Source organism: Poeciliopsis prolifica, unplaced genomic scaffold (genome assembly GCF_027474105.1).
Source record: "Poeciliopsis prolifica strain line A6 unplaced genomic scaffold, Auburn_PproV2 SCAFFOLD028, whole genome shotgun sequence".
NCBI lineage: Eukaryota > Metazoa > Chordata > Actinopteri > Cyprinodontiformes > Poeciliidae > Poeciliopsis > Poeciliopsis prolifica.
The window spans coordinates 1,530,530-1,555,214 of NW_026562403.1; the positions used below are offsets into that span (position 1 = coordinate 1,530,530).

General features: G+C 40.6%; 1 protein-coding gene across 1 annotated transcript in view; it reads left to right on the plus strand.

Moving 5' to 3' along the window:
* adgrv1 (adhesion G protein-coupled receptor V1) overlaps positions 1-24,685 on the plus strand; it is a 110,336-nt gene that overhangs the window by 12,020 nt on the left and 73,631 nt on the right. The window contains exons 2-24 of the mRNA XM_055048947.1: positions 2,095-2,282; positions 3,421-3,570; positions 6,106-6,201; positions 6,324-6,422; positions 6,504-6,617; positions 7,066-7,296; positions 7,469-7,806; positions 7,879-8,149; positions 14,259-14,585; positions 15,036-15,212; positions 15,333-15,556; positions 16,821-16,947; positions 17,764-17,949; positions 18,083-18,263; positions 18,478-18,641; positions 18,744-18,867; positions 18,989-19,249; positions 20,125-20,251; positions 20,404-20,627; positions 20,744-21,478; positions 22,689-23,062; positions 23,904-24,083; positions 24,489-24,669. Coding sequence (XP_054904922.1) covers positions 2,097-2,282; positions 3,421-3,570; positions 6,106-6,201; positions 6,324-6,422; positions 6,504-6,617; positions 7,066-7,296; positions 7,469-7,806; positions 7,879-8,149; positions 14,259-14,585; positions 15,036-15,212; positions 15,333-15,556; positions 16,821-16,947; positions 17,764-17,949; positions 18,083-18,263; positions 18,478-18,641; positions 18,744-18,867; positions 18,989-19,249; positions 20,125-20,251; positions 20,404-20,627; positions 20,744-21,478; positions 22,689-23,062; positions 23,904-24,083; positions 24,489-24,669 — 5,077 coding nt within the window. The 5' untranslated portion in view covers positions 2,095-2,096. The remainder of the gene's footprint in view (positions 1-2,094; positions 2,283-3,420; positions 3,571-6,105; positions 6,202-6,323; positions 6,423-6,503; positions 6,618-7,065; positions 7,297-7,468; positions 7,807-7,878; positions 8,150-14,258; positions 14,586-15,035; positions 15,213-15,332; positions 15,557-16,820; positions 16,948-17,763; positions 17,950-18,082; positions 18,264-18,477; positions 18,642-18,743; positions 18,868-18,988; positions 19,250-20,124; positions 20,252-20,403; positions 20,628-20,743; positions 21,479-22,688; positions 23,063-23,903; positions 24,084-24,488; positions 24,670-24,685) is intronic.

Sequence of the window (24,685 nt, forward strand, 5' to 3'; positions counted from 1 at the left end):
GTCTAAATCCTTTTTTGATGGATTTTCCAGCAATCTCTACAGTACTGTGGCTGGGACGTGACATATGCACACACACACACGCATGCCCTTGACTTCAGCTAAGCACCGCGAAACACTCACACACATAAAAAGCTCTTTCCTTGTTTCATCCGTAACTAAGTGTTTAATAGCTATATATTATTCTTGTACTGTTAATGCATTTTCATTGAAACACAAACTAAAACTAATGGCAACTCAGATGTAAAACAACTGGAATGGAAAATTTGAATAATTGGATATTTTAGGCATTTAAATAATTTTTTGTTTAAAAAAAAAAACAAATAGCATGACTTCATCAACCCTGATGCTGATGTCAAGCCTTGTAATTAAGAGTAAATAGTCTTTGAAAGACCTTCTGTCTTTTTGCTGTTGGTGAAGCTGTGTGGTGTGCATTATGAATGGGATGGGTAAGACGCGGGAAGGAAGGGAACGATCACGAGTCCAGTTAAGCTTCAAACAGGCTCCACCCCGCTTGTCATGCTGTGATGTTTTGTTGTGTTAACCATGACAACTGCCTCTGAGGCACCATCCAGCTTTAGGATTATTCTGGCTGAGAGGGCTAAGAAAGAGATGGCGGAAGAGAGAAAATGACTGGGAAGATGAGAGGATATCACAAGAGAAATAACACTCGAAAGGTTTTGGAGAGGTGACAAATTGAAAAAAGACATTAAATATATGTGAACAAAGAAGGAACAAAAAATGCTTCATACAAAAATATTTAAGAAAGCCCGAAACAAATCAATCAGACAATCTCTTCTTATCAAAGTGAATGGACATTTCAAAAACACACATTTGTGACACAATGAAAAACTTTAGAGACGCATCCTTCAAATCTAATATGCATTTTCATTTATGGCTTGTGACGTCATGTCTGCTACCACAACACCAGCAAACCTCCACCTTTTTAATGGAAAATGTTCAAGTGGATGAAGAGTCAGCAGTCAGATAAACAAACTGATTGCAGGAGGTGTTTGTGAGCTTAAAGTTGATCTAGTGAAAGTGTCTTTGACATGGCTTTAATTTTTAATGCATATTTTGAGGGTGAACCATCTGCTTGTGTCCATGGATCTCATTGTTGAAAAAAAATTCAAAACCAATTCTCCTCTGCATTGATTTTTCTTTAGTTCTGAGCGAAGTGAAAGAGAGTAGATTTGATTGCAAATGTGGTGTGACTATTTTAGCTTTATCTCCACATGTTTTACGGTCAGTGCCGTAAAACATGTGGAGAGAAAACTAGCTGAAGACAAACAAAAGTTTGAATGGCATAGCAGATGGGTTCTCAGACTATAACTTTCCATCTCCATTTGTGTTTTCCTCCCACAAATAAAACAAGGATTGATTATGTGGAGAAATGCGACTCATGTACAATCAATTCATGTATCACAAATTTAATATATGGTATGATAATGATAGCTTGAGCATATTGGACATATTGTAGTACTGATGCCAGTAACAATACTGGTCAGAACTGGACCAGAAATTGTTATTCTACACTGTGGTGAACTGTAATTTGGTAAGTTGGGCTCATCAAGGAGCATATCTAAATACTGCTAAATGGTACTGATTTGTTAAGTCCCCATGCCACTGCTTTCAGACTCTTCCTCACCCAACAAAACCATCATAAAACTTTCCACCTCATAAATTAAAATTCTGGCTGGAAATTTTACTAATGCTTTTTTCAAATGCAGTGTATTTGCTTTTTCACAACTTTGAGGTGTGGGTTTTCCTGTCTATTGTTATTTCTTATTATTTATTTTTCATATGTACATTTCTCAATTTTATGTCCGTGAGCTGCAATCCTAAACAGATCTTAAGAGGAAAAGTTGCAAAAATGATCATATTAGCTCTTTATCAGCCAGTAAACATAAGGTATTTTTAGATATGTACAAACTGCATACAGCCTGTTTCCAGTGGCTTCAGATTAAATTTTGTAGTGTCATCGTATTTGAATGTAAATATGAAATTTTTAAAATACAACTCAGCAGTAAACAGCAAATTTTACTATATGTATCACTCTTCTGTATAAAATAATTATATGTTCCCTTCTTTTTGCAGGAATGCTCCCTGTCCTCATGCTAGCTGGATTGATTCTGGCTTTGTCCATCCCTGGCACCTTCTGTGAATCAGCCACGTTGCGTTTCTTGGGACAGACAGACTTTATCATCAACGAAACCAGCACATCTGTGGTCCGACTGGTTGTGGAGAGGTCGGGAGACCCTATCAACGTGACAGCTTTGGTTCTTGTAGGTCTACTATATCACTATATCATATTCAGATATACTGTAACTTCTTCTTATGAATCTTTCAGAGCAACTGAGACTTAGTATTTTTCAATTTGGTCAAAGACAGGATTATATATTTTTTGTCAAGAAATCAATGTGATTGTGCAGAAATTGTAGTTGTAAGGAATGTTTTCCTGGGTTTTATTTTAACCACAAGAAGGAAGCTAATTTTTAGCTTCTCTTTCTCTGCATCCAATGCAGATTGGTGAGGGAGTCTCTGCATTTCCCAAGATCCCTACTTTATTTTTGAAACATGCATATTATTGTGTGTGCTTTTGGACTTGTTTAGAATATTTTGCTATTATGCCTACCAAAAATATGTATGGACCAGTACAAGATTCTTAGTGTTAGGATGAGCTAAAATACAGAAGTCTCAGTCTAGTCACACAAAATTACAACTGTATAATGCCATCTGACTGCTTTTATGTGAAACAGAAGTACAGCAATTATTCCTACCACTACAAAAAAAAACTTACATCATGACTAATACAGTAATCACAAATTACTGAACTTGTATAGCGCTTTAACAAGTCCAGAAGAACCCAAAAGCACTTTACACTACATTAAGTCATTCTCACATTCTCACACACATTCACACAGCAATGGTGGTAAGCTACATTGTAGCTTCAGCTGCCCTTAGGCAGTCTGAGTATATGATATATATACTGAGAGTATATGCTAATATGTATATAATGGTTATTAGCTATTTGAATTTTAAAATATATATAACTAGGGCTATACCTGCATACAAACAGTGTTCAAGCACATGTAGGTGAAGCTCCACACTGAGGTACTCTGATTCACTGTCTCATTAGAAGCGTGTTAAACAGTTCTCCTCGTGACTTGAATCATTTTTATGGCTATGAAACCACAACTTTTTCAAACCTCGAAGATGAATCCGTAGGTTTTATATTTTCTTTGTTATATACTATCTCTGCACCTTTTAAAACTTTACTCTTATATTAACTCAACAGCATTTTCTCAGCCATTTTCTTATTGTTCTTATGTTTTTTTGGTACTCCTTGCTTTTGTAATTTGTAACCTTAAATTTAATCTTGAAATATAGTAACAATTTGTTCTTTTGATAACTTGTTTTCAGCTAGAGGGAGTAGACACTGGTGATTTTGAAGCCGTTAATGCTGCAGCCTTCCTTCTGTCTACTGAGTCCAGTAAGACCATTTTCATTGCTGTGAAAGATGATGACCTCCCTGAAGCAGATGAGACATTTACCTTCAACCTTAAGCTACAGGTAAATACCCTATGTTTGCCATCAAGTTTAAAAAGCGGACTTTTCTTTTTATTATTACTATCTCTTTTCCGATGTGAACGCTATTATTTTATTTGTCTAACACAGGGGTTCCCAACCTTGGCTCTCAAGTATTCCTGTTCCAGCGTACCTGATTTAAATGCTTACTTCAACTCCTCTGTAGCCACCAGAAGAGGTGATTAATAGGCTTGTTAATCACTCATTTGTTTAAGTCAGGAGTTAGGAAGCAAAATTACACCTAAAACATGCAGGTCTGGGGTACTTTAGGACCAGTTTTGGGAACCACTGGACTAATGCATTTTCCTTTTAATATTTTCCACTTTTTGTATGTCTGGAGTTCTAAGTTTTGTCAAACAAACTATTTTTTTCTTTATTTGACCTTATGGGGCTGGTTTTTGTCACCTCTCTCATATCTCAGTTTTAGACGTGTAAGGACCCAGGCTGTAAGTGTGTGTGTTAGGCAGGTAGTGTGAGGGGTCTCCGCAGTGCATTCGTTTTGTAATGTATGGTGAAATTTTCACTCTGTTCAACTGTGTCAGGGAAGGGTGACTTTTTCAATGACCTCACCATCCCATTAGATGCTCTTTACTTGATATAAAGAGCAAATGAAAATTGGAAGATCAAAGGTCAAGGCTCTCGACTGCCACCAAAATGTGTGATCAGCTAAATTAATCAGAGGGTAGGTCATTAGCAAGAGCTGCTTCAAACTTTCAGCAGGTGAGTAAATCTTCATTAATGCAGACAGACCATCTGCATAGCATAGTATGAGATTAAGTAATTGTATAAACTGATCCCTGAGGGTACATTTGAGTAGTGCTTATGCAACTTTTAAAAGTGAGGTATTTGTGCAATATGGCGTTGCAGAGTTGGGATACTCATGCCGTGGGATTTTTACACATCTCCAAAACAATTAGATGAAAAATAAGAAACCCTGTAATACACTGCACAGTACTTTGCGTTGCAATTAAACTGTTCATCAGTTTGACTGATTGCTTCTGAAAGTGTATTTTTTTTCTGTTTAGCTAAGCTTCAAAAGCTTTAAGTTTGTTTTTTTTTCTTCTGGTAATATATGCTGCAGTCTCATCACAGTATGGGATCCTGTTTCTTAGAGACAATCTCCATGGTTTTTTTATGCAGTCTTTGGCTGTCAAGCTTGATTGATGAGTTGGTGTCATCCCCCTCAGTGAAAGGCACTAAAAGATCATTGTAAATCACTAATTGTTAAAGTGGTACATCAATGTGTAGGCTGTTCAGGTTTCAACAACTGGCTGCATAAACATTTTTTTTTTCACGTCATTCTTTAATTGGACTATTCAGTAACGTTTTGTTAAAGTCCAGAAGGACAAGTCAAAGAACAGATGAGGCCCACTCTGTTTACACTACAGCAGGGACAAAGCTCAAGCCAAATGGTTGCCTATCATCTTACTGATGGGCTGTCAGGAGAATGAATGTGTGTCACCATGGGTGTCATAGATCAAGCAAAAGTGAGAAATAAAGGGCTGATTGGGTTTCATCCATCATTCCTGACAGTGAAATCTGTTTTAACAGAAAATGTTAGTCTGACTTTAGTTGAAACATGGTAGTTAAGAAGCCAGACAAATGCAATAAATAAAAGAACATGCAGTTGGTTGTACAATGAAGATAAACAAAGTTGGCCTCTAGGATGGAAATTTGTGCCTCTGTGTGTCTTTTTGAGAATCTAGATGTTTAAAGAAAGATGTGTGTGACCTGTGCGTTGACTTTCAACAAGGCATAACCACCTGATTGAAAGCACTGTCGCATGTTTGTTTGTGAGAAGGATGGATAAGAGATTGAATATTTGTTCAAAATCTGCTTTAAATGATTTGTGAATGTGATAAAGGCACATCTTGAAAATCCTAAAAATCTTAATTTATTAATTGCAAAAATCAAATAAAAAAATGTAACTTACTTATTAGAATAATTTCACACAGTGGTTTAGTTTAAAAGATCATTTCTGAGAGTATTTTCTCAGATATTACAAAGTACAATTTGTTTAATCCCGAAATACTAAAACATATTTTTATTTACATTGCTAACTGCACTCAGTGCTCATTTTGGGCTACCTGAATCGCTACATCAGGATGATGTGGCATGGAGGTAAGCAACCTGTGGTACTGCTGACATGTAATAGCAGTGCATGTCATGTACTGATCCTAATGTAATTTCAAATATGCTGAAGCTTTAAGTGTGTTGGGGTTTAGTGCCATTTGACAGAGCACAGTGCAAGCCCTAAAAAGGTACCCTGCTGAGAGATAACCTGACTGAGCAGCTGGGCAGAAACCAGCACTTTACTGTCTTTGTGCTGGCTCACCAGGGCTACTCAGTGGGTGTACTGGAATGAAGCAAAGACAGCAGATAAAACAGACATTGGCCTTTCTCATGAGCATTGACTGTCTGGATAAAGTATTTTGGGGACTAGGGCTAAAGAGAATGAACATAAATACTGTACATTTGCCCATGTTTAAAAAAAAGCCATTTGATTCTGTCTTTTTACAGAGTTCCTCTAATGGTGTGACACTGGGAACACCAAACAAGGCAACCATCACCATCCTGTCCAATGACAATGCCTTTGGAATAATTGCCTTTAACTCTGTAAGAACCCCATAATTATGTATTTTACTTTATTTTGTTTTATTCATCTTCTGCTTATCTAAAATGCCTTTGAGTGTACATGATTGTGTGTTTTTTTTTTCTTTGCCTTTCCTTTTGTTCAGACTCAAGAGATTGTTGTTGATGAGTCCAGAAGAAGGAATGTGCCTTTCACTTTAATTAGAGAAAAAGGAACTTATGGGACTGTCACTGTGAACTTTCAGGTGGGAGTGCTTTTTAAATACATTTTTGAGAATAACAAAGTATAGGAATCATTGTGACTCTTTCTGTCCCTGTCCTTCTAGATCTCTGATGGCCCCAATGCTGCTATTGAGGATCTCGTTCCAGACAGAGGCAGCATCATAATCCCTGTGGGACAGGCTGCTGCTCACTTCACTGTTGTCATTCAGGATGATCAGGTATTAATCAGAATACTGTATCAAATGTTCAAATTAAAAATTACTTCAGCATTGAACATGTGATGGAGATTAAATTACAAAACATTTACTATTTATACTAATGATAAATTGAAAACAATTGGTTGCACTGGATTTTATTTACCAACAGCAGAGTAAAAAGGACTAAATAAAAATCAATTGCACTCTTTTTAGATTTTTCCTGTTTGTGTATCAGCCAACAAAACTAATTAAAGTTTGTGGTTGCAATATGGCAACAAATTGAAGTGTCACAAACTGAAGCTAATTTTTGATGTCCTCCACATCGCTTCCACAATGTGAAGTCAAAGCCACTGAGGCGCTAAAAGAAACGAGACATCTTTAAATTACTTTAGTGGAATGATGATATAAAGCTGTCCTGCAGAAAAGAAGGTATCTAAGTAAAATGTCCCTGTCATTCTCTGTTGATTAGATCCCTGAGAATGACGAAGTGTTTACAGTGAGGCTAACGGGTGTGGCAGGTGGAGCCCTTCTTAGCCCCAACGCCAGCAGTGTCCAGCTGAGAATCCGGCGAAATGACAGCCCCCTGCGCTTCTCCCTCTCTGTCATGGCCGTATCAGAATCTGCAGCCATCATTGGCCTCAACGTGACCCGTGGTCGACTGACTGATGATGGGCCACTTATCGGCTCTGTTGACACTGAGGTTGTGTTCACTTATCCCATTAACATTTTGTTTTCGATTTTTTAATGCTAATTTTAGGCTACAGATAAAATGTCACTCTCTACATACAAAGTAACATATAAATTAGTATTATTTTATTCTTGGAAAAAGATGAAGATTGAGTCAAATGAATATAAAGCCACTTTTTTTTCAGGTGTCTGTGGATTACATGGTCGTGAGTGGTGAGGGAGTGGGCAGCGCAACTCCAGGTGTGGATTTCGTGGACCTGCAGCCAGTCAGAACCATCACATTCCCTCCACTGGTGTTCAGAGTCACACTTTTCTTCAACATTAGTGACGATAATGTACCAGAAATTGCAGAATCCTTTCACGTTGTTCTGCTGGAGGACACTATCAGAGGAGATGCTGTGCTAGTACCACCCAATGCAGTGCTGGTGACCATAGAGCCCAATGACAAGCCTTATGGAGTCTTGTCAATTAGCAGCGCTGCACTCCATCAGCCAATCGTCATCAATGAAGACCTGACACAAAAGTAATTAAAGTTGTTGTATTTGCAAGTGCACTTAATGTAATTTCACTACATCTAAGATTGTCGCTTTTCCAGATTTGATGGAATTATCATAGTTCGAAATGGAGGAAGCTACGGAAACGTGTCTGCAAACTGGACAATCACCAGGAACTCCAGCGATCCGTCGCCCGTGTTGGATGACTTGACGCCCCAGTTTGGAACTGTGAAATTTGTTGCTGGTCAGGTGACGGCTGTGATTTCAATAAACATAGTAGCTGATGACCAACCTGAAGAGGCAGAGGCCTTTGTTCTGAAACTGCTGCCCAACTCTGTTACTGGAAACGTGGAAATTGACGAACCTATGGAGGTGAGCACCGTTTTTGCTTTATGGCTAAGAGAAAAAACAACACTCTGCACTTGTTGGGGGAGACCTCCATGTGGTATACATGTGTGTGTGTGACCTACTGTGAGCTACAGATGCAAACTTGGCACATGGAGCAGGAGTCGACCCCTTGGTGGGTTACTGTGCTCTGTGGGTGTTCCCTTAATGTGGCTAAATCAAAACAAAGCAGAAACAGCAGGCATGCTCTGCATGTGGGGTGAAACGCTGTGTTTTCTTTTTTAAGCATGGGTGAAGTAGTGACAGGCTTTTATTGCTTCCATCTTTGTCCAAGCTTCTTGGCTATGCGTGAAAGCAGTGGGCAGATCAAAGTCGAGTTCATTTTCACAAGTCACATACAAAAACACATCAGAAATTCATTTTCGAGCTAAAAGAATGAGAGGCCTGTTCACTCTCTGGACAACTCAAAGTGTTTAAGAATAAACACACAGCTTTAATAATAATTGACGACCATTAAAGATAAATAGATACTCACTGTAGTGAGCTCCAGATTGGACGATGGTTCCAGGACATGGGACATAGTTTAACACTCATGGAAACTACTCTAACGGCTGTGAGCTGAGTTAATTAAAGAGAACACCTTTCCAAAGTTAGCCTGTGGCTCTGGTTTACTACAGTCACTCATGTAATGTCTTTCCTGTCTCAGTCTGCCTCTATCATTTGTTGTCTTCTTATAAATATGATACAATTTTAGTAACACAAAAACAATTAAGGCCATAGGAATTTCCAAGGCCAGATTGTCTGTTTTACCATTCATTTGAGAATAGGTATTAAAGATATTTTCTTTTATAATATTATTGTCATTATTGGGGCCTGCAAAGTGCCTAAGTGGGATTATTGTAACAGAAAAACTGTTGAAGAGGAGAAAAAAACTTTTGAACAAAGGAAAATTCCACCTACACAGTATTAGAAATTGCTGGAGCACAGTGGTTCCGAACCTAAACCCTAGGGTCACTGCAGTTTATAAAGTAAAATTATATAAAAGGCTAAAAGTAGCTAAAATACTAATGGTTGCATCTAGGCTTCCACTTGCATGTAGAGTTACAGTAACGAATTCTATGCAATGTAAAAAACACATGTGAAACTTAAATTTGAAAAAGACAGAAATGTTCCCCTATTCCTTCTGATAAAAACGGTGGGTGAATGAAATCCAAACTTTTTATGGTTCCTGAGATATCAACATTTGTTTGGAGGCATCGTTTAGCATGGTGACTACAAAAAACATGCAACATGCAGCACGAAAAAACTGTCAAAAGCTCAAATTATTCCCAAGTGTTAAACAGCATAAAAGCTGTTAAACTGCCCAACTTTAGAATGGCCACTGCCTTGTTTCCTCCATGACAGACCTGAAACTGGGTGATCGATTACCGTTAATAGGCAGGACCTAAAACAAACACAATGGACATTTTATATTGTAATTCTCAATTCTGCCCCAGAATGAAGCCGTTTCCCCCATGGGGTGAAAAATTCATAACAAACTGAATATTATAATAAGTTTGAAGGTCATGAATACCAGGAGATATAGCCGGCATTAGGAGAGCAAGTTGAATAGTGTAACAGTTGAATGGTGAAAATAGCACAAAGTATGCAGGAGAGGAAGAGCGGCAAAATTTATGGAGTGACCAGAAAAATGGAACTCAATATAAAAAAATGGGTATGGCGGTAAAGTGGAGGGCCAAATGGTTCCTGGTCCTCCCTGTTCCAGCGAAGATGCGCAGGTCACTTCCAGTTCAGACTTGTAGGAATAATGTATTTAGTGTCCACAGATTTTCGTTTTTTCATAGCACATGCTCACTGTGTGCTATTATTACCCTTAGCAACAGTTGCTATGCTGCTGACAATGATGTCATCAGCATGACTTCAAATGATGTTTGTGTCATGAGGCTCTTCTGAGGACGACTTTGTGATGTCATAGAGTTCATGATATCACTGATCAGTTAATTCTCTGGTCAGTTACCACAAAATTCATTTGGACGTTTTAGCTCAATGACATAAACATGACTGACGAAAGCTCACCGAGCGAAGTTTAGATGAGATGTAAGGTCTTTTTTTGGAAGAAGATTAAAAGGACATGTTCAAACAAAGTCCATCCTGGACAAATAGCACCAGACTACAGGAAAAGAAACTACCTTGCCGATCTTCTTTGGAAAGTGATTGAGAAGGCAGCAGATGGACCAATTGCATCTTGTGAGGGAAAATATTCGGGAAGAACACAGCAAAGTTTTGATCATGCTTTTGAGAAAAACAGGCGAAATGAACATGGATCTACTGTCAAAGACATCTGAGATATCTTTTATGACGAGATGGAAAGAAAACTCTGCTGAGACAGCTTTCAACTTCTCTGTGGCAATGATGATGTGGTGAGAGAATTGCTGTTTAAAATGATAAAAAGTGACAAACCGATAGTTACTTACAAGCTTGCACAGTATTTCAGAAGAACCCTGGCATGTTCTAGGAAAATTAATCTTCGAAAAGACTATCTTTGAAAGGCATGGAAGAGCTTTCAAAAAGCTGTCTGTTGTGGAGATGTTGCAGACATTGTTCAGACTCAGGAACTGTCTAAAAGTGGACCAAAAGTTGAGTCTCGACCAACTTCGGACCGGCCTCCGACTTAGAATGGCCTCCAAGTCGGGACCGACTTCTGACTCAGCATGGCCTCCAAGTCCCTCTGAGTCAGAACCTACCTCTGAGTCTGGACGGCTTCCAAGTCCCTCTAAGTCAGAGGGACTTGGAGGCTGTCCCAACTTTGAGGCCAGTCCCGACTCAGAGGGACTTGGAGGCCATCCCAAGTCAGAGGCCGATCTCGACTCATAGGTACTTGGCCTCTGACTCAGGATGGCCTCCAAGTCCCTCTCAGTCGAGACCGGCCTCCGACTCGGGACGGCCTCCAAGTCCCTCTCAGTCGAGACAGGTCTGTGACTCGGGATGGCCTCCAAGTCCTTCTGAGTCGAGACCGGCCTCCGACTTGGGACGGCCTCCAAGTCCCTTTGATTTGAGACCAGCGTCCAACCTCGGGACGGCCTCCAAGTCCCTCTCAGTTGAGACCGGTCTGTGACTCGGGACGACCTCCCAGTCCCTCTCAGTCAAGACCGGCCTCCGACTCGGGACGGCCTCCAAGTCCCTCTCAGTCGAGACCGGTCTGTGACTCGGGACGGCCTCCAAGTCCCTCTCAGTCGAGACCGGTCTGTGACTCGGGACGGCCTCCAAGTCCCCCTCAGTCAAGACCGGTCTGTGACTCGGGACAGCCTCCAAGTCCTTCTGAGTCCAGACTGGCCTCCGACTCGGGACGGCCTCCAAGTTCCACTGACTCAAGACTGGCCTCCGACCTCGGGGCAGCCTCCAAGTCCCTCTGATTCGAGACCAGCCTCCGACCTCGGGACGGCCTCCAAGTCCCTGACTCAGAGGGTCTTGGATGCCGTTCCAAGACAGAGTTGAGACCGGACTTGGATGCCATCCCAAGTCAGAGTCGAGACTGGATTCTGACTTGTGATGGCATCCAAGTCCCTCTAAGTCAGAGGAATTTGGAGGCTGTCCCAACTCTGAGGCCAGTCCCGACTCAGTGGGATTTGGAGGCTGTCCTGATTCAGAGGCCGGTCTCGACTGAGAGGGACTTGTAGGCCGTCCCGAGTCGGAGGCTGGCCTCTGACTCCGGATGGCCTCCAAATTCCCTCTGAGTCGAGATCAGGCTCCGACCTCAGGACCGCCTCCAAGTCAGGACCGCCTCCAAGTCAGGACCGCCTCCAAGTCCCTCTCAGTCGAGACTGGCCTCCGACTCAGGACGGCCTCCTAGACCCTCTGAGTTGGGATCGGCCTCAGAGTCAGGACAGCCTCCAAGACCCACTGAGTTGGGACCGGCCTCAGAGTCGGGATGGCCTCCTAGTCCCTCTGTCGGGACCGGCCTCTGACTCAGGATAGCCTCCAAGTCCCTCTTAGTCAAGACCGACCTCCAACCTCGGGACGGCCTCCAAGTCCCTCTCAGTCGAGACCGGTCTGTGACTCGGGACGGCCTCCAAGTCCCTCTCAGTCGAGACCGGTCTGTGATTCGGGACGGCCTCCAAGTCCCCCTCAGTCAAGACCGGTCTGTGACTCGGGACAGCCTCCAAGTCCTTCTGAGTCCAGAATGGCCTCCGACTCGGGACGGCCTCCAAGTTCCACTGACTCAAGACTGGCCTCCGACCTCGGGGCAGCCTCCAAGTCCCTCTGATTCGAGACCAGCCTCCGACCTCGGGACGGCCTCCAAGTCCCTGACTCAGAGGGTCTTGGATGCCGTTCCAAGACAGAGTTGAGACCGGACTTGGATGCCATCACAAGTCAGAGTCGAGACTGGATTCTGACTTGTGATGGCATCCAAGTCCCTCTAAGTCAGAGGAATTTGGAGGCTGTCCCAACTCTGAGGCCAGTCCAGACTCAGTGGGACTTGGAGGCTGTCCTGATTCAGAGGCCGGTCTCGACTGAGAGGGACTTGTAGGCCGTCCCGAGTCGGAGGCTGGTCTCGACTCATAGGTACTTGGCCTCTGACTCCGGATGGCCTCCAAATTCCCTCTGAGTCGAGATCAGGCTCCGACCTCAGGACCGCCTCCAAGTCAGGACCGCCTCCAAGTCCCTCTCAGTCGAGACTGGCCTCCGACTCAGGACGGCCTCCTAGACCCTCTGAGTTGGGATCGGCCTCAGAGTCGGGACAGCCTCCTAGACCCTCTGAGTTGGGACTGGCCTCAGAGTCGGGATGGCCTCCTAGTCCCTCTGTCGGGACCAGCCTCTGACTTGGGATAGCCTCCAAGTCCCTCTTAGTCAAGACCGACCTCCAACCTCGGGACGGCCTCCAAGTCCATCTGAGGTACAGATATGAATCACAGGACTATCGGAGTCGACATATAGCCCTCTCATACGCTTGAAACTTATCACGATTCTCAAATGGGAAAGAGTTGTTCGGACAGCTTCTTTTAGTGAAACTGGCTGCCTGAAACTGATATAATTCTGTTTCCTCCTGTCTGACTCACAGCTGGCAGAGGATTCATCACCATAGCAACAGAACACAGTGGAGCAGAGCAGCAGATTAGGACTACAAAAACGCATCACTGTAGTTCTAACTGTGGCAGAACTCTCCGGAAAGAGATGCACTTTAGAACTACTTGTGTTTTGGACATTTTATAACTGATTTTAATCAACCATTGTTACACATAAGATTATCAATTTTAAACATTTTTACAATTTTTACAATTTTACACATTATCAATTTTAAATTAAGCTTAATAAAAATGTCAAAATAAAAGACTTGACAATTTTTACATTTACATTTGACATTTTTTACCTGATTTAACCCAATCACTGTTAATAATTGTATTAGTTTGGACATTTAAAATGAAGTTTACTGAAAATTTCAAAATAAAATCCTTAAGATTCCTCTCTGGCTAGTGCTCCATCATAGGCGGTGCAATAATATTAGCTTGCATTATCTTTTTCTCTCAAGTTAAGAGAGAAACATTTAGTCATTTTGATGAGACTAAATTGATATTTTGGCCTTAAACATGTTTCAGAGCAGTTCTAGTTACACATGTCTGGACAAACGTGCAAAAATATTTTTTTCTCCTGCTTCCTAAATGTAACTTTATGTTTGACTCATGTGGAATTTGTGTATGGGTGTTTCAGCTGCTCTCTATGCAGCTTTACCACATAATGACAGCTGTAAGGCAAAGTGTGCAGGGCTACATAAACCAGAGAGGAACTCGACACACCATAAAGGTGGAAAAGCAGAATGTTGCAGGGGGTTTGAAGCCATAAATTCAGAAAATATTACACGAGGGATTGAAAGTTTAATTTATTCAGGGGGTGATCATTAAATAATGTCTTACCCATGACCTTCGTCCAGTTCTTTTGATCAAATTGGGGTCATGTCCTGAATTTCCCAAATTGATTTTAAATCAACCAGTTTGCCTACCTATGATTTAGAGTAAGAATGAAAACACTGTCTAATAAATGCAGTGTAGAAATTGTTTGTGTCTGTTCATTTACTAATTTATCTAATATTTTTTAGTGTGATTGATTAATTGTATTTTTTCTTTCTTAATTTTCTCCCAAGATGGTGTTTTACATTCAAGACAGCGATGATGTGTATGGACTTTTTCGGTTTAACCCAACCAAAGAACAGAACATCCAGAGCCAACCCCAGGGACGATTCCTCTCTCTAAACTTTGTTAGAGATGGTGGCATACTGGGTAACGTCTCCATGACCCTCACTGCGCTCTACATTCCTGCAGGCCCAGTAGATTCTAATCTGGCTCGAGACCAAGTTCTGAATGTCAGTAGGTCTGTTAAGGTGATGTTTTCACGTCAACGAACAGTCCACCTCATACTGCCTATCCGAAATGATGCCTTTCTGCAAAATGGAGCACATTTTTTCATTCAGGTAATTAGAAATTGTGTAGAAAATTGTAATTCAGCAGCATCACTTGTGATTGTAAGAAAATCTGTTCCTTCCATTTGGGGTGGGACTTTTAACTAAACTGCAGTCATCCAAAGTTTAAGTGCCTCATCTGCATGTGTGAATAGTTTTACAGTGGCACTTAGATTTGGCAAGGCTCTATGGGACTTGTGCAACTGTCCACTCAAACAGCTAATCCTTAAAGCAATCAACAGGTGCTAGAAAGCATTTCTTGATGTTCTATAGAACTCTAATTAGTGACACATATGAAGCTTTAGAACTTTACAGGACTGATGTGCACGTGTTAAAGTGTATAAGACTCTTAGAAAATAATTGTAGAAAATGTCACTTTTAATTAGGCATCACAGTAAGATCCTATCAGTATTATACTATCTTTTCAGCTTCTGTAAACTGATACATTCCCCCTGTTTCCAGTTGAATAAACTGGAGCTGGTTGATATCACCCCATCAATTCCTTCAAACAGCCCAAGGTTTGGGGGACCTCTTAATCTGACGTTGACCGTCACCTCCGACATTGCCAATGGGGAAATTGGCTTTACAAGTAACACTACAGTAGTGCTCTACGAACCAGAGGACAACAATTCAAGTATGGTAAGACATAAGGGTTTTTTTTAAGTTGTTTAATTTTAACAAAACTAAACACAAAGAGGTAGTTTTGGATTTGTTGTATTATGCATTTACTTATGATTATTTTGATGATGCTTTGTGCAGGTTAGCCTTCCTCTGCGGCGTGACGGGACAGATGGTCAGGCTGTGGTGTTCTGGAGTCTTCAGCCAATAGGAGTCAATCGAAAGGATGTAACTGCTGATGATCTGAAACCGTTTAATGGCTCTGTTGTTTTCCTCTCCAGGCAGAGTGATGCCTTTATTAATCTTACTGTCCTGGCTGACAATATCCCTGAGGTCAATGAAACCTTGCTGCTCACCCTGGACAGGTGCGTAAAAGTTGCAATGTCGGCTTGAAATTTAAAAGAATTTTGATGCTTTGCTTAATCCTGATTTTTTAAAAAGGCTGACAACATATTCAAGTCCTGCATGTCCAGAGACAGATATAGAACCTTTCGTGTTCTGTTGTTTGGCCTTCCCATTATCTGCTATAAGTCTCCTTCTCTCCTATTGTCTCATGGTTGTAATAAGGAAAGTTTGTGTTGATGAAAAATCAGAAAGAGGTCTGGATTTTCAGATCTACCAAAATGGAAAATTTGCCATTTTTAACATTGTGCATTATACTATATACAATTTTGAAACAGAAATGCAGTTTTAAAAGACCAGTATTGCTGTTTTGTTGTGGCGGACTTTGGGGGTTGCTACATCTGCTGATTTGTGTTCTGATGAGAACCATGGCTTTCTCTCCCTCCCAATCCTCCCCTGCAGGGTGGAGGCTGCACACTTTATAGTGTACTTTGGGTAAGTGGAGAGTGGAGTGAACCTGGGTCTTTGTGTTATTTGAATCAAGTCTTTCTCTTTTGAGACAAGTGCCTACTTCTGGATTTCTGGGGTATTGGTCTGGGAGGGGAATGTGTGTGCTTGTAGAGGGGGATGGCGGGGATTGCTGTAGGAATAGATTAGGGAATACTGCCATGGTGTGAAAAACGTAATCAAACAGAGAGTTTTTTGTTGTGAGAGTATGTGTTTTGTGCTAATTTAACCAGCCTTGATTATGTAGCCTTTTAAAGATGGTGTTTTAATGCATGCAGCTCATTGGCCGAGGCTGTTTGAAGTGCTTCAATCCTTCTTTGTACACCATTTCTTTGCAACGCCCATTATGCTTGCTTGGTTCCAATTTTCTCAGCATACACACATAAACACACACCCCTGTGGAGTTATACAGATTCACACACATACTTGACTGACATTGTTATTAAAAGTGGTTTAATCAGTAGGGCTTCAACATATGGAGTTCATAATAAATGCATGCCAGAAAAAAACAAAGACTGCATTTAAGAAGTTTATATTGAACCTTTTTAGATATTGTCCCAAATTAGATTAAAAAACAAAACAAAAACAACAACATAAACTTAGGAAAGTCGAAAAAAGTGCTGTGTGAAAGATTTCAACAACTTTGATGTGACTTCAGCTGTCAACAGAAAGAAGAACAGAAAGATCAAATCTGTACTTAGTTCATCTTCTGCGGTGTATCTTTAATCTGCAATGTTTTGATGCTTATCTGCTTCTCTTTATTTCTGATCATTTTCTAAGGACTAACATGGAGAATCAGATCCTGAAAGCAGGCTTCACTAGTAGAGAGATAGTCATCTTGGAAAACGATGATCCTGGCGGGGTGTTTGAGTTCTCCCAGTTCTCCAGAGGTCCATGGTTTGTCAACGTGAGTTTAAATTTAACACATAGAAAACAGCGATCTGCACTGCTGGTTAGAAGTTTAACCTTTATATGAAATGAAAGCTGTATTCATCTTCAGCTTTTAATATGATTTTTTTTTTTTTCTGGGAGAAATAGCTGTACAGTGGACGCATGACGTTGTGATTTTATTTTCTTATCAACCCAGGCTCAAATAAATAAATAAATACACACCCACCGACATTTGGGTGAAAGGGCCATCAGAAAAGATTTTGAAAAAACAAAGACGTAAAAAGTATGCTAACATTAAACTGGTATGAACCTGACTTCAACCATATTAAAAATTCTGGATTTTGTTCATGGTCATGCAAACCAGACAGTTTAAATGAGCTTTAGCCTTTCTGAGAAAAATATTAGCCAGAGATCTAATCTTAATTATGACAAGACCTTCTAGATAACCACAGACAATTTATGTTTTCTCTTCAATTTTCGAAGGGATGTACTGATCGTTCTAATGTATTGGGGGTGTATGTTTATATTTGAGCCTGTGTTCTTAAGTTAGAGCCTTTAGATAGTCTCTTTAGTTAGAGACTATCTTTTATCAGGGTGCCGATAAAAGATAGTCAAAAAACAAATGCAGGTTAGCTTCCCACCAAAAGCCTACCTAAATGATTCTATAAAACATAAAATACTGTATAATTAAAATGTTATCTGTCAACATCTGCCAAGATGTTTATGCATTCATCAGGGTTTTAGAGTTCCTCTTGGTATTAAGCGTTGACGTTAAATCTTGTAGTGATTTTTCTTTGGTCTGTCTGGTGAAATTTGTCCAATTTAAATGAAGGAGGGTGAGGCTGTGGAACTGCGTGTGGTCAGATCTCAAGGACAACTCCTGAAGCAGTTGATCCGATACACAGTGACACCATCAGGCAGTGCTGAATTCTATGGAGCTACAGGAATCCTTGAGTTTAAACCTGGGGAGAGAGAGGTGGTGGTGGCACTGGTTGCAACACCTGATGGGATACCTGAGGTGAGAACATTAAAGAATGGTACATTAGCTGTCAATTATATGTTTTATTTATTACAGAAAATAACAAAGCAAGAAAACTCATTTAATTTGGGAGTAGCATTGTAAAATTTGTGTTTTACGCATATTTATACAGCTGGATGAGACATTTTCTGTGGTACTCAGTAGCCACAGCACGCCGCCAAGTCGTCTAGGTAGCCACAGGGAGGTCAACATCACTGTCCGCAAGAACGATGACCCTTTTGGGGTCATTGAGTTTATCCAATCAGAACTCACAGTCACCATCAATGAGAGCAAAGCAGAGGCAATACACCAGGGTAAATCAACCAATTAACTACTTTTACATTATAAGCAAAATCTCCTTGACACATGGACCTAATATCTGTATAGAATCTGCATTAACAAAGACTTTTGTATGGCATTTAGTGAAAATGTGCTTTTGTCCAAACTAACGTTGTGTCAAATATTAAAGAGAAAATGCACAAATATGATATAATAAGCCTTGAACAGTGACACTAATCTCTCTTTCAGCTGTGTACCCTGTGGTGAGGAATAGAGGTCTCTTTGGAGAAGTGTCGGTTTGGTGGGGCTTAAAGCCAGCTCTGTCAGGAGATGTTATGCCCGTCTATGGACAACTTACCTTCAAAGAAGGAGAGTACTTGAAAAACCTTACCCTCTCCTCTGTACCTGATGAGGTACATTGTTAGACTTGGGTCATAAAAACTTGCAATCATGCCAGTTGAGTTACTTTTTGAAATTTGAATGTGCATTGTTGTCATTCTTTTATATGACATAAGATTCCCGAAGACAAGGAGAACTTCACCATCTCACTGTCAAATGCAACTGGTGGAGCGAGATTAGGAAACGCACACAGTGCCAGCTTGTGGATCAATAAGAACGATGACCCCATATATTTTTCTGGTAACAGTCAAACGATGCATAGAAAGTCATCTGAACTATTGGTTTGCCGTGTTTCTAATGATTCATCAATCTCTCCTCTTTGGTGTCTTTCCTCTCCTGTAACCTCACTTTCTCACCTCAGAACCATTCACTGCTCGTGTTCGTGAAGGAGGTGTTGTCAATTTCACCGTCCTGAGGGCAGGCCAGGCTGACTTCAAGGCGACCGTAATGTATCGAGTGGATTTTGGTGGAGCATCAGCAGATGACTTCACTCTTCTGGCAAATAACACATTATTAGTGTTTGATGTGGGAGAATGGATGAAGAACATCTCTGTGGCTATTGAAGACGACGACATACCGGAGACAGATGAACATTTTTATATTGTTTTATATCACACCACAGGTGAGTACAACAGTATTTTTAAAGTGAATAGAGGAGAAAAGGAGACACAGAAGTGTGAACATGTTTGATCATTTTCGTCGCTGAACAGGAATGAAAATAAATAACCATTGCACTGATCCTTGCAAAAGCATTCATACCCTTTGAATATGTCCACATTTTGTTATTGAAAACATTCAGTGTATTTTATTGTAATTTTATGTGATAAACTACCACAAGATAGAGTTTGTGAAGTGAGAGGAATGTTTGCATTCAGCTTTCTTGGCTCAACAATTTGTATAACCACCTTTTGTTGCAAGGATTTTGAGGTACTCTTTGTAAAATTACTCAAGTTGAGCCTCACTTTAAAATTTATATAAATGCTATTTATTAATAGCTGTTATTTGAATAGACAGCTACCAAGTTAAGAGATGTCAAATCACTGAAAGTCTTTCTATACATTTCAGTGTAATTACTATTAGTTTGCCTATGGCTTATGGCAGGTCTGGTGTTTAACTCCAACCAGCTACATGTAGAGGCTTTATGCTCTTTATTTTGCCTGTTTAATTGCTACTGGACTTACATGGTTACACGGTTGGTAGGATGTGCTCATAGTCTGGCAGCTTACTGTGTGGGCTTTCCACAGAGCAGTTATTGGAAAAAGTAATTTTAGCTAAATATAGCCTGCAAGTTCCTTTGTATGTCTTGTTTATTTTTAATTTTTTTGTATAAAGGATTGAAAGTAGCCTACTTATGTAACCATTTATTTTCAGACCCTTTTTTAAATCTTATTTTCCTTGGGTATGACTGTGGTTTATTATCAGTGGGTCTACATTTATACTTTTGAGCTACATTGCTTTAGGTTTTGATCTTACCCAATGAAATCCATGTGGACACAGGCGATGCTGTAGTTTATGGCGCAGACACAGCTAATGTGGTGATTGAAGCCAACGATGATGCCAACGGAGTTTTCTCCTTGGAACCTGAAGAAAAACCAGTGAAAGAGGGCAAGCGCAACAATTTTTAGTAAGAAATACATTCTGAGATCATACCTAAGTTTATTTAACTATGTTTGTGTGTTATATTTAGCTGTTTGTTTGGGGTTTTTTTAAAACACCAGTATAAATATCAATTTAGATTTTTAGAAATGTCATTTTTTTGTTTGTCCTTTTGTCCAGTGTGCTACGAGCAAGGGGACACTTTGGTAACGTAACAGTGTTCTGGCAGCTGTTTGCCAATGACTCAGCCACATCTCTTAAAGAAAACCAGGAGTTTGTAAACACGATGGGCTCCATCACCTTCATTACTGGGGAAGAAACCAAGCCGATTGTCCTTGAGGCTATCGCTGATAAACTCCCAGAGTTTAATGAGTTTTTTGTCCTCAGACTGGTCAATATTTCAGGTGAATATGAGATAAGGTTTAACATACAATTTCATTTGAGTCAATACATTTATTATTGCATCCATTCTTTAAAAACGTTTGTAACGTTTTAAACTTCATGTCCATAATTTGTTTAGGTGGTTACCCAGGGGATGGGGGGAAACTTGCAGAGACCTCTTTGAATGCCTCAGTCCTTATTCCTCTCAATGACGACCCGTTTGGTATTTTTGCCATTGCTGCCAACAACCTGGACCAAGAAGTTGCTGAGGATGTACTCGATGAAAATGATATGTCCTATGTAACTTCCTTCACCATTCTCCGACAGCAGGGCACTTTCAGCGATGTGCGGGTTTCCTGGGAGATTGTGTCTTCAAGCTTCCCACAGGGCCTTCCTCTTATGGACGATCTACTGCTGCAAGCCTCTTTCCCAGATGAGGTTGAGCTCAGGCCTCATGCTAGGAGACACCACTCAGCCACAGACACTTGGTTCTTCTCTGGTCTTCCAGGAGCTTACGGGACCATCTCGCCTGAAGATGCTCCTGCAGCTGTGGGTAACTTCACCTTCTCAGCTTGGCTCGTACCCAGACCAAACACTGATGGTTTTGTAATGTCCAAAGGAAAAGCAAATGGAAGTTTGTACTATGGAGTGAAGGTCCACACCAATGAGTCACATGTCACTGTGATGCTGTACTATACAGTAATAGGTTCAAATAATACCCAAGTGGGAAGGGCCTCAGCAGAGAAGTTTTTGGAGAAAAATATGTGGCTGCATATTATGATAACAGTTGATGATGGGATTATTGAGTTTTTCTTGGATGGGACCGCTATACCTGGTGGCCTGAGGAGCATCAAAGGAGAAGGCATCAATGATGGTAGGTTTGTTTTTGAAACCTTTTCTCAACCACTTCTTTTGAAATTGACTCAATATTCTCTAAAATGCAATTGTTGCCACTATGGTATGTCATATTATGATTTGGTTGGGTGTCTGCTATTATAAATCATAACTATGAAATACATGCACCAAAATAACAGTACAGTAAAGTATAAGTCAGTAATAGCCTGCAACATATGGCAATTATAGAAACCTCCTAAAGTAGCTTTAAACCGCTGTGGTGTAAAAAAAAACTAACAACACACAAAACCTTGCTCAAACTAGCCTCCTATTTACACAACTCTTTTTAGAGCATTTCAGTATGTTGCTTATAATGTGTTTGGCTTAAATGTTATTGTTCCAACAAAAAAAGAAAAAAATTGTTTCAGGGTTTTTTCCTAAAACAATAATTGCATTGTCAGAAATGTTTCACAGCAAGAGCTTTTTTTTACCTTCTTTCTCTTGTTTCCCAGTTAATACTGGAAGTCTACAATTTGTACATATACTGTTAATGTATGTGGACCCTCATTCACCCACAGGCACCCTTCAGTTGTTGCCTCATTGTTCTGAGCTACTGGGACTCTACAATGCTTGAGTGGCTACACAGCCTGTGCATTGTTTGATTTTGTCACAGTTCAAAGGAATCTGTCGGGATCTTCTTTTCTTAATATTCCCTTTAATTAATGCAGACAATCGCATGCTTCACGAATGGCTCTAAGAGAGGAAATACCTCATGCCTCTTTTGCTTCATACAGTTGCAAATTAGACATAAAGAAAAAAACTGTCAAGCGAGTTTCCTGTTTGCCCTAGGGAACTTGACTCAAAGAAGTCTTTCATAGTGTGGAATTTAAGTTTATTTCCGCTGTAAAGAGACAGGTTTGTACCTCGTGTATAAGTACAGGAGAGGTGTGAGAGGTGCAAGTGTATAAATGAATAATGAGAAAGAGCTTGAGCCGGGCGTCTGGTGGCTTTAATCAAGATTCTGTTTGTTGTCTTAATCCAGTACTATAAAAGCAGCCAAATTAGTACAGAATCCCTAACATAAATTCTGACATTTATAGCTGTTTCCATTAAGTAGCAAAACTTTTCTAAAGTTGTATAGCTTTGTTATAACACTATGGACTATTGCTGCTAAGTTATTAAATAGTTTAAATATAAAGGTGTTACACAAATAGCATTCAGTAATCTGTTCTTGGGTTTTTCTACCCCAGGATCTTCTTCAGTGTTTATTGGATCAGATCTCAAGGGTGAACAGCGCTATACCGGACTTCTCCAGGATGTGCGCCTGTACCACACAAGGCTTAACCGTAGCCAGATCCACGAGCTCCACACTCAGCCTGCCAAAGCAGACCTGCGAAACATCTCGGGTTACCTGCGGTACCGCCAGGATGAGCGGCAGAAGTCATTTGTTGTGGAAACCAGGGACGATGAGGAGGAAGAGGGAGAGGAGGTGTTCTATCTGCAACTGGTGGCTGTGCATGGAGGCGCACGCCTCCCCTTTCCCAGACCCACTGCTGTTTTGAGAATTATGAAGAGTGACAACGTCAATGGGCTGTTTGGATTCACTGGGGCCTGCATACCTGACGTGAGTGCAGATGACAAGTTTTTAAGCAATCTCTGCACATTTTCAAGATTGTGTTTTGGCTCTGAGATCAACACAAAGTTGATCATATTTATGAACTGGAAAGTAAATAACACACTGAAAAAAGAATTTACGTCATTAAAAAAATAAGGTCACCTTTGTTTTTTTACTGGGTCCCTTTATAAAATATCATGTACAGATGAACACATAAATTACTAACAGTCATCACCATGTGTCATGATTGATTAATCTACTGATAAAGTAGGTAAAGTAAAATGTAATTTTTAAGACATTTCTTCGTAGGACCTGTGTTGTAGAATTGCCAACTCTTAGTCTCTGCCCAGTAAATACATAATATGCATGATACCAATACATGTAATATTAACCCTTTGGGTAGTCAGTCTCTGTGCTGCTGCATATTTTATCAGACTTAATGTCAGGCTGCAGAGAGAGAGCACGCTGTCCCTTTTAATTTTATTGGACTCGTGCACTCTTGTGTTGTGCCATCTCAGGTGGAGCGACAGCTGGTGAGGCAGCACAGGTCTGTCAGAGGGGGCATTCCTTTAGAAGTTCCTTTACTTGAAACGGGAGATCATGCTCCTTGTTTCAATCAATACAACAGATGGCAGGGCTGGATATGGCATTCCATCAGAACCAGAGCATCTCCTTTGTTTTAGACCATCTAGAGACAAAGAGTTACATGCACTATCAGGTGCTACCACAGTAGAGTTATTAGATGGTGATATTAGGCTTAAATATTTAGCTTACTCTTTGAATTCTAACATACTGCTGTAAGTAAATGACAGTCTACAACTGCATCCACACATTAATGATGTTCCAACAGACCGCTGAGGAGGGCTCCACCATCTCCTGTGTGATTGAGCGTGTGCGAGGTTCTCTGGATTTTGTCTTCGTGAACTACACTGTTACACAGCTGGACAGCTTGAAAAGTGACAGCCCAGCACATGACGACTTTGCAAATGCAACCGGAGCTGTGGTTTTCACACCTGGACAGCGCTCGGAGGTGTGTCAGTGTCTGAGTCTTTCTGTGGGTTGGGAAAGACCATTGCAGTGGAGTTTTTTAGGAAAAATGTTTGTACACTGTACACAGAAAGCAGGCAGAAAATCCTCTGCGCTATATTTACAAATTGAAATGATAATTTCATAAAAATTTCTGATGTGCACTTCAACCAAAGTTCTATACTCTGGCTGTATTGTTTCTTGATAAACAGCTCCTCCTAGGGGACGCTTGGTGGTAAATTTGAAACTCAGCAAACTGGTGTAGGGAAGTTCTTGTATTTAATGCTGCCACATAAACACTATTACTTCTGTTTGTTTCAAAACACACAACTCTAAAACTAGCAATGGCTACATTCTCCTCTTTTTATTTTTTGATCTTGGAGGTAATGTTTGCCAATCCTTCCCTCAGGTACTGAACCTTGTGGTGTATGACGATAACCTCCCAGAGCTCTCAGAGTCTTTTCAGATTGCTCTAGTGTCAGCAGAGTCTGCTGATGGAAAGCCAGGCTCCACCCCCACCAGCGGAGCCAGCATCGATCCCAATAACGCTGTTAATACTGTCACTGTCAGAGCAAGTGACCACCCTTATGGTAATTACTCTCAACA